At 42.2% G+C, this 12233-nt stretch overlaps 1 protein-coding gene across 1 annotated transcript in view; it reads left to right on the plus strand.

Moving 5' to 3' along the window:
• Window positions 1–11916, plus strand: part of FAF1 (Fas associated factor 1) — a 559433-nt gene extending 547517 nt beyond the window's left edge. The window contains exon 19 of the mRNA XM_033916532.1: window positions 10856–11916. Coding sequence (XP_033772423.1) covers window positions 10856–10939 — 84 coding nt within the window. The 3' untranslated portion in view covers window positions 10940–11916. The remainder of the gene's footprint in view (window positions 1–10855) is intronic.
• The last annotated feature ends 317 nt before the right edge of the window (window positions 11917–12233 follow it).

Below are 12233 nucleotides of genomic sequence, written 5' to 3' on the forward strand. Positions count from 1 at the left end.
ATTAGTGGGGTACAAGTTGAGTTGACATACAAGTTGAGTTAACTTAAGGGATGTGGGAACAATGGGGAGAAAGGGCAAGAGAGGGGAAGGAGGGAAGTGGGTCAGCTGTCTAGGTATTTCAGGAATAGGTGGGTTTTGAGGCGTTTCCTGAATACCTCATAAGTGGTGGGCAATAGGAGTTGTTCTAGGTCTTTACCCCATAGGGCAGCCTGATGTGAGAGAAGATGCTCATGGTGTTTTTTTAGTTTGCATCCTCTAACCGGGGGAGAAACGAAGTGCGAGTGGGAGCTTCTCTTGTGTTTGTTGGCTGAGAAGGAGAAGAGGTCAGTGATGTATTTAGGGGTTAGACCGTAGAAAACTTTAAAACAGAGGCAGGCGAACTTAAACTTTACACGAGCTTCCATCGGCAACCAGTGTAGCTGTTTGAAGTATGGCGTCACGTGATCGAACTTCTTTAGACCGAAGATTAGTGTTTTGCATTAGTTGTAATCGTCGCATAATGGCACATGCAATCTATAATCTCTCTAAAACATGGTGAGATTATCCTTGCAGATATTACAATGGAATTCAGAATCCACATGGCATATAGATCATCCTTTAATATTTTAGGTCCTAAGAGTTATGCAGGCCTGGCTGAGGATGGAGCAGTTGCAGCAATTTAGTTCACCAAATGGCCTAAAGAGGCATCCATTATTGGCTGTCATCTTTCAGGCAGTCACAGAATAATCAGCATTACAGCCGGTATAAGTCAGCAATGCGTGGGGCTGAGGCTGAAGATGGAAGAATGAAGCAATAGAATAGATGAGAAATGTTACCTGCTGGATCCTACAAAAACAAAATCCAACAGGCCTTTAGTGAAAAACAATCAGAGCAGACAAGAGTATAAGATGCAGGCTAGGTTTATTAAAACAATTATTGGTTGCGGTTATTGTCACCACCTTTAGTACAAACCAGGGGACCCGGCACGGTCCGTGTTTCGGTTAACATGCCAGAGGCACGTTCAAGGACTTAGCTGACAAAAGACGACTTGAGCTCCAACGCTGTATTGTTTGTTCTTCTGAAGAGCCAAACATTGGTGCAACAAGGTCGCTTGTTGGGAAGATTGGAGAAGACGTGACAGCGTTGGAGCTCAAGTCGTCTTTTGTCAGCTAAGTCCTTGAACAGAGACAGGAGTAACCAGAAGAAGAAAAGATGTATCGATGCCCCATACATCTACTTGGAGTATTGTGTTCAGTTTTTGAGGCCGTATCTGGTTAAGGATATAAGAAGACCTGAAGAGGTTCAGAGACAGACAGTGAAAATGCTAGGGGGTTTGTGCCAAAAATGTACGAAAAGAGACAGGAAGACCTGAATATATATACTCTAGAGGAGAGGAGGGATAGGAGTAATATGATATAGACATTTAAATACTTGAAAGGTATTAATATAGAACTAAATCTTTTTTAGAGAAGGGAAATTGATAAAACTAGAGGGCATAAATCGAAGTTGTGGGGTGGTAGACTTAGGAGTAACGTTAGGAAATTGTTAAAGAGGTCATGGAGATGAAAACAGTAATGGAATTCAAAAAAGCATGGGATGAACACAATGGATCTCTAATTAGAAAATTAGAAAAAAACAAGGGGTCTATACTAGGCAGACTTGAATGGTCTGTGCAATTTGGTTTACGATGGGCTTTGACGGGAACTCCAGTAATTTAGAACATGGGGACGGTGCTGGGCAGACTTTTACGGTCTGTATCCCGCAAATGATGAGATGGTTTGAGTAGGCTAGAGTGAGCTTCCACAGTAACTCCAATAGATCTCGGCGGACTTCTATGGTCAATGACCCAGTAATATATTTTTTTTAAAAGACAATTTAATTTAAGCATGAATTTATAATGAGTGTAACTATTGGGCAGACTGGATGGACCAGGGGTAGGCAATTCCAGTCCTCGAGAGCTGGAGCCAGGTCAGGTTTTCAGGATTTCCACAATAAATATGCATGAGATAGATTTGCATCTCAAGGAGACAGTGTGTGCAAATCCATCTTGTACATATTCATTGTGGAGATCCTGAAAGCCTGGCCTGGCTCCAGCTCTTGAGGACTGGAATTGCCTACCCCTGGGACGGACCATTCAGGTCTTTATCTGCAACATTTACTATGTAAGCAGCATCTACACTTTTATCCGCTGAGAGGGGAGTCAATTTTGAAAGGGTTTTGGTTTGTTTTTTCAGCAGATGAACTCGCTTAAAAATACTTTCCTTACCAGAGTCCAGTTACAAAATTGGGGAGGGGGGGACATGAGGTAATAAAGTATGCTTAAACTTTGTGTAGGGTTTGCATGTCTTTAGCGTACAATTTTGTAGGCAAATCAAGAGAGCTACCGACCTTGTGTGGCACGTCCCTTTATAATCCTGTATAAGAGGCAATAACTGATTCTCGTGTGTTCTTTAGAAATTGGAATATTGCTCGGACCTCAGAATCCAAACATTTGAGCCCTAGAGGCCCAGCTGTGCTTGCTTCACCAGTAGTAAATTGTAAGATTTTTGAGATCTTATTTGGATGAAACACCCTTATTTAAATCCAAATCCAGTATTCCGGTGGACGTTCTTGTGCCTATTTGAAATTATAACATATTTAACTTTCATCACCAGCTGCCTTCACTTGCTCTCTTGTGAGAACTGTTTTAATCCTGGTTTTCTTTTGGGAGGGGTTGTGTGTGTATATGTGTACATTCCTCCTTGCAAAATAAATAAATATTTATATATTATTATATATATATATATATATACTAGCTTTATAGCCCGTTACATTAATGGGTGCTAGAATGTATGTGTGTGTCTGTCTTTACTTTTTTCTCTCTCCATCTCCTTAGCTGCTTTCTGTATTTCTGTCTTTCTTTGTTTTGGCTGTTCATCACCACCCCTTGCGTGCTTCCCCTGTCCATTCTCCCTTCTTTTACCTCCCCTTATCCAGCAGCAGCCCTTCTCCCTTGTCTTTACCTCCCCCCTGTCCATCAGCACCTCTTCCTGCTCCCCCTGTCCAGCAGTACGCCTCCCTTCCTTCCCCCCCATCCATCAGTAGGCCTCCTTTTTTTCCCCCCCTATCTATCAGCACCTCTTCCTGCTCCCTCTACTCCCCCTGTCCAGCAGTAGGCCTCCCTTCCTTTTTTCCCCCTGTCCATCAGCACCTCTTCCTGATCCCCCTGTCCATCAGTATGCCTCCCTTCCTTTTTCCCCCCTGTCCATTAGCACCTCTTCCTGCTCCCCTTGTGCAGCAGTAGGCATCCCTTCCTTACCCCAACCCCCACCAAAGCAGAATCTCCCCTCTGTCTATCCCCCCCAACAGTCCAGCATCTCCCATCAATCCATCCTCACCTCTGCCGTTCGCGGGGTCCAGCTCCGGCGCGTCGCTCGCACACAGTAGCAGGAGCAGTGCCACCAGCAGCAGTACCGCCATCGGGAGCCCTTCTCGAGGGAGCAGGGCAGGCTGCTGAGACAGCAGAGACGGAGCGACCGAGCTGAACTGGCGTCCCTCCCTGGTGCCAGCGACGCTCTCCCTCTCAGCGAGCCAGGCTGTAAAAAAAGGAGACTGTGACGTATAAGCGCGCATGCGCACTCGTGCCGTTGCGACGGAACAGGGAACACGCGACGCGAGTGCGCATGCACGCTTAATATTTTATTATTATTGATATATATATTTTTTTTTTTTGCAAGGAGGAATGTACACTAATAAAGCTTCTGTTCTTTGAGGTGAACAACACATTTACAAACCAAAAATGACAAAAGGAGATGATGCCTAAGATGCTAATTAAGTACAGTGAAGAAGCCTTCTGGACCAAAACGGCCTAGCAGCTGAAAACAAAGCATCCGCAGCTTTGTTTATTGACAGATGCAGGAAGCGAATTGCTAGTTAATTGGCTAATGGTGTAAACATTTGCAAACTCTGTTGTCCCTGGGCACCCGGGAAAACAGAAGGTAGCAGCAATCCAGGCTAGAGAGGGGCCCCACTCCTGGCTTAGTCTCGATGCTGTAGCCTAAAACTGTTGCCTAATCTTCAAAGTGCAAAGAAAATCGAGAGAAGGACCTCGCTGTTAAGATACTAAGTTGAGTTTCGAAACCCCTGAGTTTTGATTAGGCTGTGTATCGTTAATTATACCCAAGTGCATGGTAGGTTTCCATCTGCTTGCAGTCTGTTCATTAAGAAAATAGCGCTTGCACAATCGGAGTGTGCCAGACGTGGAGCAAAGAAACAGACTTCTCTTCGCCTTGCTTCTCTAATAAGGGGGTTCTGGGATCGGAGAAGCAACTTGATCTAATTAGATACACGTCTGAGCTGAGCAAACACGAAGAAAATCGCCTTGCTCGGGTGCATGGCACATCTTGAACTGAGCTTCCCTCTACTGTTGTGCTTCAGTGCAAGTGACTGTCACAGAAGAATCCTGAAGGCCTTAGGGCACATTAAGATGCCAAATTAGTGGACCTTTGTAGTCTCAGCCATAACCTCTTTTTTTTTTTTTTTCATACATTAATAGAGAACTTAACAGTGGGTCAGGATGGCCACAGAACACTCTGCTCAGATCCACTGCAATAGAGTAGAAAGGGATTAATATAGGCAGGACAGTGCTTTGCCTTCCATGTTTTCATATACCGTAATATTATGGGGGCAATTTTCAGAGGCTCAGCCTCAATGCATTTCATGGACTTTGTACCAGTTTTCAACAGGAAAGAATGCAAATACAGTAGTTTCAAATTAAATTTTACATGGCCAGTTCCTCCCTCCCGACCCCAATATAAACATCTCCTCTCCATGCAAAGTTCCTGCATGTAAGTAGCCTCTCTTTATTTTATCAGGAATATTTATTTTGTTAAAGCGTACATTTGTAATTGTCATATTCTAGTTTTTTGAATTCATCTTTTTTTAACTCATGCTATATTTAAGCTTGCATGGCCTGGCAGAGAAAATCACCACTGGCCAATGGTTCAACAGACCAACAGAGACCCAGAGTATCTAATGCACCAAGCAAACCAGCAGCCTGCATCCCCAGCCTGCGCTACCCATCAGGAAATACTTTCTGCTGAAAGGGGGGGGGATGCCTGACAGTGACAGAATTCAAGAATGGGGGAGATAAACAAAGAGGATCCTTATCCAGTAAAAGGATGGAATGAAATTAAAACAAAGCTTAAATGGCCTCATAGCTGGAGTGAGCTTTGACAGCAATTCCAGAGGTTGGGAAGTAAAGTCTAATGCCTGGCAGACTTCTACCTTCTGGGTCCTGAGAAAAATGCTTGAGTACCTGAATGTAAAAAGCTTAAACAACCTCCATTGATAGGCAGTATATAAATAGCTTAAATCAGGATCAAGACTAGAATGGGATTCAACAGCAGTTGGTGCCGGACAGACTTCTAAGGTCTGTGCCCCAAAAATGGTAGGGGGAGAGATAGAGATTATGTATGCATATATCATATCACATTCAGACCATATGTATGATTGCAGGCGCGTGTATCTCTGTGGAAGGGAGGGGTAGAATCATAAAGTTGATGCTAGTTAATGGGATAGAGCCAATCACAGTCCAGATGTCTAGGTAACAAGGCAGCTATAAACAAAGCACAGGATTTTGGAGTTTCATACACTTTCTGCATCAACCGTGAGCAAGACTTGGAACCTGACGCTGGAGGAGCGTGTGTGGGTGTCAGTGAAGAGTGAGGAAGGATTTTCGAGCCACCAGAATGCCAGCAAAGTCAGCTGCAGTTACAGCGCAGTAGTAAAGATTGTACACAGGAAGAAATTGACGGCTTCAGTGGTAGACAAGCCTCGGACCGGTCGTCCGCAAGCATCAACATCATGCCAAGACCATGCGCTTTGACACGTTTCATTGACTAATTGCAAGTTGACCTTGGCTACTGTGCGAGTGGGCAAACGAGTGTCATGTCAGTGTCAGCTCATCAACAGTTCATCACCGGTGCCTGCAGTTTGGTTTGCGGGGCTACAAAGCATGCGACATGTCTCCGATGACTGGCGTCCAAAGGCGCAACCGGATCAAGTGAGCGTGGAAACACTCAAGCTGGACATGTAAAATGTGGGAAAAGGTGCTTTTCAGTAACGAAAGCACCTTCTGCCTGTTTGGTAACCACACCTATGTGAGGAGGTTTTCTGAAGAGGAGTTCTAGCCTGAGTGCTTCAACCTCACTGTGAAGCATCCTTTGGAGGTCATATTCTAGGTCTGCATAGCTACCAGTGGCGTCGGACATCTGCACATTGTCAGTGGAATGGTCAACAAGACCAAGTACATCACAATACTGCAAAAGTGCATGGTGCCATCAATTCAGCGGCTGTTTCCAGGCCTGCTCATTTTCCAAGATGACAACAACCTTGCTCCAAACAGGTGATCAACTGGAAGTGTCACAACAACATCGAGTCAATCGACTGGCCTGCCCAATCTCTGGATCTGAATCTGAGACTAGTTAGTAGCTGCCCGATTCATGATTCGAATCAATTCACTGATTCACTTTGGGTGAATTGATTCGAATCGATTCGTTTTTACAAAAAACTGAGCCCATCCATCTAATGTAACTTCCGGTTTGGATGGTTAGCACAAAGAAAGAAGGAGACACTGGCAAGCACGTTATCAGAAGACAACCAGAGTGTGGAACCAACATGATTTGAATAATGACCAGACAACAAAAGGTAGAAAAAAATAATTTTATTTTCTCTTTTGAGATTACAGTACAATATGTCAGATTTGAAATGTGTATCCTGCCAGAGCTGGTGTTAAACTGCGAACGTGAGCTAGGATTTAACAGAGAGAGGAAAAAATCTTTTTTGTTTACACCACAGCGCCAGTGTGGTTAGGAGAAGGCAAAGAGGGTGAAGAGGCTATAAAATAAACCCACCAGGATGTTTGAAAAAAACCACCTAATTTGGCAGGAAAATCGAATCGAAAAATCAATTCAATAGGCTGAATCGAATTGAAATATTTTTTCCTGAATCGGGCAGCACTACTTGATAGTGTCCGGAAGAAAAGAACTGGGTTTTTTTCCTTATGATTGGAGCGTTGCTGTGTGCTAATGCAAAGGTTTTTGTTTTGCCTTGCAGACAGAACTGTTTAAGAAGCTGGGTCTTGCCTTAATGAGGGAGAGGTTTCCCACTATCTGGGTGGGCATTTTGGAGCGGTTTATTGAGCTACATGGTAAAGCAAGCCTAAGGCAATTCTCCCGACCCCAGCGCTGTTCTTTTGTTTAGCTGGAGGCTTCAGTGAGTACAGGTAGTAGTAGAACGCCTGGACTACTAAAACATATAAAGACTTACCTGGAGTCTGCATTAGGCAGATTTGGAGTAAAGAATTCTGGAAAAAAAACTGTTTAGAAAAATAAAATTTCCTTTTTGGAGGGAAATCCTGAGAGCTTCACAGGATTTTTCCCTTTTGTTTGTTTTGCTGCATCCGAATGTATTGAAATGCTCTGGCACATTCTGAAATTATTTTGCAATTTGATGGCAGTGAGCATTTTGGTGGTTTTGGCTTTTATTTTTCCTTAAACCCTGTAGGGCTATCTCCTTACTGAGAAGTGCGCCTAGGTCAGTTTTTGCTGTGGCCACCAGGGGTGCTGTTGACCTATTCCTGGGAACTTCGGTGGCTACAACATCAATATATTATATTATAATCACTATTATTCCTCACCATTACATTACACCAATGAGTCCACTCTTCATAACCTAACAATAAAAACTTTTAGTTGCCGGAATATTCCACAGCAGCCTGGAAAACCTGGAACCTATATCAGTCCAATGTGCTAAATATTCTTAATATGTTTCAAACGATCTTGATATTCATTGCACTTCTTGGACCAAAATCCAATGCTGAATATATTTTAGGCAATGTTGATAGTTTGTCTTCAGAGATGTCATCCAAAGTGTACCAGCCAGCCCAAGTTAAGAATATTTAGCACATTGGACTGATATAGGTTCCAGGTTTTCCAGGCTGCTGTGGAATATTCCGGCAGCTAAAAGTTTTTATTGTTAGGTTATGGAGAGTGGACTCATTGGTGTAATGTAATGGTGAGGAATAATAGTGATTATAATATAATAAATTATTGATGTATGTTAAGTAACGCATCATATTTTGTTATATTGTGATTTAAAGCTGTGTTGTGAGGAAGTTTTTTTATGTTATTGTCCTGCAATATAGTTGGTTTATAAACAGGATGGAGTCAGTCCAGAGAAAGCCTGCTAAAATGGTGCATGGTCTTGATCATGAGGTGTATAGGGACAGACTTAAGTTCTCAATATATATATTTTGGAGGAAAGGTGGGAGAGGGGAGATATGATAGCGACGTTTAAATACCTATATGGCGTAAATGCGCATGAGTCAAGTCTTTCATTTGAAAGGAAGCTCTAGAATGTGAGGGCATAGGATAAAAGTTAAAAGGTGATAGGCTCAGGAGTAATCTAAGGAAATACTTTTTTTTTTACTGAAAGGGTGGTAGATGCATGGAAGAGGTGGTGAAGACAGAGACTATGTCTGAATTCAAGAAGGCGTGGGATATCTTAGAGAGAGGAAGAGATAATGAATCGTGTTAATATATAAATTTACAGGTTTAAAGTTGGTAGTGTGCTTATAATTTGATAAAGGAAAAGCACTTATCTTTGTACCTGACGGCTGCCCAACCGTTTCCCTCTACAGTTTCATCAGGGGCTTCCTCAAATGTTCGCACATTAACCACATTTTCTATTCTTAGTTTTTTACTCGTTTTTTTAGAATGGCCTGCACAAAAACCAGCCTGTTGGTTAATGTGTGAACATTTGAGGAAGCCCCTGATGAAACCGTAGAGGGAAACGGTTGGGCAGCCGTCAGGTACAAAGATAAGTGCTTTTCCTTTATCAAATCATAAGCACACTATCAACTTTAAACCTATAAGTTTAAATATTAACACGATTAATGTGCATGTGAAACCAAGGGCTCCTTTTATCAAGGTGCGGTACGGGGGTTAGCGCGTCAGACATTTCAACACGCGCTAACCCCCGCGGCAAGCCAAAATACTAATGTCTCGTCAATGGAGGCGTTAGCGGCTAGCGCGGCAGGCGGTTTAACGCGGGTTAAACCCCTACCACACCTTGATAAAAGGATCCCCAAGACCGACGATGAGCACATCACCCCTGTAAGGGCACGAGAAAATTAAGTAGTGCCTCGGGTGTTTGAGGTCTGGTAGGAAAATCAATTTGATTATATGAGTTTGTTCTCTATTCAATTTGCAACAGTTTTTTTGAACAATTTTAAAGTTTTTCCTTATTTGGCTGATTGAAATATTCAGCACTTAATCACCTAAGTTTAGCAGTTCGATTGGACCACGTAAAAATCAGTTCTGTTGTTATGGTGTGTCGTTTATGCAGTTAAATGCTGAATATTACACTTGGGGGGGGCGGGGTCTTTTTATTTAGGTGCGCTAACCGGTTTAGCTAAGATGCCCATAGGATATAATGAATGCCTTAGCATTTAGTGTACACTACGGGCGCCTTTTACTAATCTGCGATAGCGTTTTTAGCGCGTGAAGAATTGCCGCGCACGCTAAATCCACGCTACGTGGCTAGAACTAACGCCAGCTCAATGCTGGTGTTAGCGTCTAGCGTGCGTTAAAACCGCTATCGCAGCTTAGTAAAAGGAGCCCTAAGTCAGTTAGCACCACCTTGATAAAAGGACCTCTTAATTGCAAAAGAGATACCCAGCCCCCTAAACCCTGATATTCAATGCTGGCACCCAGATATGGCCTAGCATTGAATATCCAGTGGCTAAAAAAAAAAAAAACCTTACATTGCCAACAGAATATCAACCCCTTTAAAAAAAAAAAAAGCAGCATGATTTGCTCTTCTTTATATCATTGTTTTGGTAGCAAGAAGAGTAATTTGGGCCAAGGAGCCTTGTGGATTATGTCTCATCTGTAAGTTTCTCCCCCTTCCTATCGTCATTAATTTTAGTATATTAAGGCGTTAATCTTGGCATTTACTCCTGACAGAATTCTGTGCAAAAAAATTCAAATCGCTGCACCCAAAAAAAATCCAAATTCTGCACACAAAATTCTACAAGTTTATTTGACAATATTTAAACAATATTTTTGCTAATTATCATCCAGAATTTCAGTACAATTCGGTATTTTCATTAAATCATACTGGAGACAGCAAAGAGCCAGCATATCTGTCATCCCTGTCCCCTCCCCTAGCCAGCATCTCTGTCTCTCAACCCTGTTTTCACCCCCCCCCCCCCCCCCCCCCGTAGCCAGCATCTCTTACCCCTGTCCCCCCTCCCCCCAGCATCTCTCACCCCTGCCCCCCAAGTCAGCATTTTTCACGCTCTCCCCGTTGTCCCTAATTCAGCATTCCAGTCTTCTACCTCTGCGATGGCAATTTGTTAATGGCAACCTGTTGCCAGCTCTGCAGGCTTCTTTCTACCGCAGTCCCGCCGAAGACTGAGGATGTGACATCATCAATAGAAGGAAGCCTGCAGAGCCCACGCAAGCTGCCCCAAGATGGTGCCAGCAGTGATTTGGTCCGCAGCAATGGAGTGCCGAACTGACACCAAAATCTGCACAGATCTCGGGTAATTCTGCGTACCTGGGGAATCCTGGGCAAATTCTGCTTTGCGCAGTAGCGCAGAATTCCACCAGGAGTAAGTAGGCATTGTAACCCAGACCAGCTCTTGCTTTCTGTTCGATTTCCTGCCCTTTCTTTGTTTATATTACTTTAATTGTAAAATGCTCCTTTGATTTAGAAGTATAGCAAATAAACGGAAATGTGAATATTTTCAGTTCATATTCAGGAGCTCATCGGAAAATCAAAGCTTATTTATGGCGCATGATAGTTCTGTTATTTATGTTTATCTTTTCAGGTTACTCAAATGGATCCCTGTAAATCACTAATGGACGCAAAGCTCTACCCTCAGGAAACCCTTTTCCTAGAAGCGAAAGAATAAATCAAGGCAAATCCTAGGACCCATAGCGCTTGGACAACCCAGAGGCACAGCAGCTAAAAAAAAAAGAGTTTTCTTTCAAAAATGACCTGGATTAGTCATCAACCGGAGCCAACTTCCTCATTCTCTGCCTGTGGCCACGAGTCCTTAAAAAAAAAAAAACAAGCAACATCACTGCTTAAATACAGAAAATAAACAGCTTCTCATTCATAAAATCCCTGTTTTCAACCTGGTATAAATTAGCAGAAGGCACAATGGTTCTGCTACTTTGGACATGAAGACTGTTTGCTCACGTATCATCTGGCTTTTGTTCTAATTAACGCACTGTTGAAATGTGAGTTCATAGTTACGTAGAATTTTTACTCCTCAGATTCCACCCCTATTTTTCACCAGGAGTTCTTGGCGATTTCTGGCAGTTCTTTCGGCACTAGAATGCTGCACAGTATATTTGATCGATCTTGCTGAGCCACTGCTCTTATATATATATATATATATATGTATATATATGTGTATATATATATATACATATATATATATATATACATACATATAAACATTTTCTTTCTGTGATTGAATTTCTACTTTGTCACCTAATTTATGAAGGCAGAAAAATAAATACATATCGAAACAGGATTTTCTCAGCCATTGCTGTTTTACAGTATTATACTGGAAGAGACATCATTATTATTATTTTGCTATTTTCCAATTTCTTTGATAAAATGTAAGGTTTTGTTTGGAGAATATAGTTTGCCATAAAAGTGACATATTTATTTGCAGTTTCTGCATTGGGTTTCACATACTGGATTATTTTAGGAAGTCATTTTTTGTTCCCGATTACATGCAACTGCTTCTTTGCATGATGTGACTATTTAAATAATTGTAGGAGCAGACCAATACCAGAGATTTGGTATGTTGGTAATATTTCAGAAATCAGATAGCAGGTTAGAATCTTTCCTAGTATCAGATCCCAAATTTTTTTTTTTAAAAATCTCAAGCCGTCTCCTCAATGCGAGGGACGATTGTTAGTTCCTGGGTTGCTTTCTTATTTCATTCTGGATCTTTTTTGTATCATATAGCTCTGCTGGCTTTTAAGCACCTTGTTAATTTTATTAAAAAATCCACAGAAGCGATAAATGCCTAACGATGGTGTGATAGCAGATTTTGCCCTTATATTGCACTTTTTTTTCTTTTTAAATTTACGTTTTATTAGGAGGTGTGTGATCTTGCGAAATTCAAAAGATCCGACGTGTCCATGTTAAATATCTGCTGAGGGAAAACACAGTTTGGTACGTTCTGT

The sequence above is a fragment of the Geotrypetes seraphini genome, chromosome 12, assembly GCF_902459505.1.
Source record: "Geotrypetes seraphini chromosome 12, aGeoSer1.1, whole genome shotgun sequence".
Taxonomy (NCBI): Eukaryota; Metazoa; Chordata; class Amphibia; order Gymnophiona; family Dermophiidae; genus Geotrypetes; species Geotrypetes seraphini.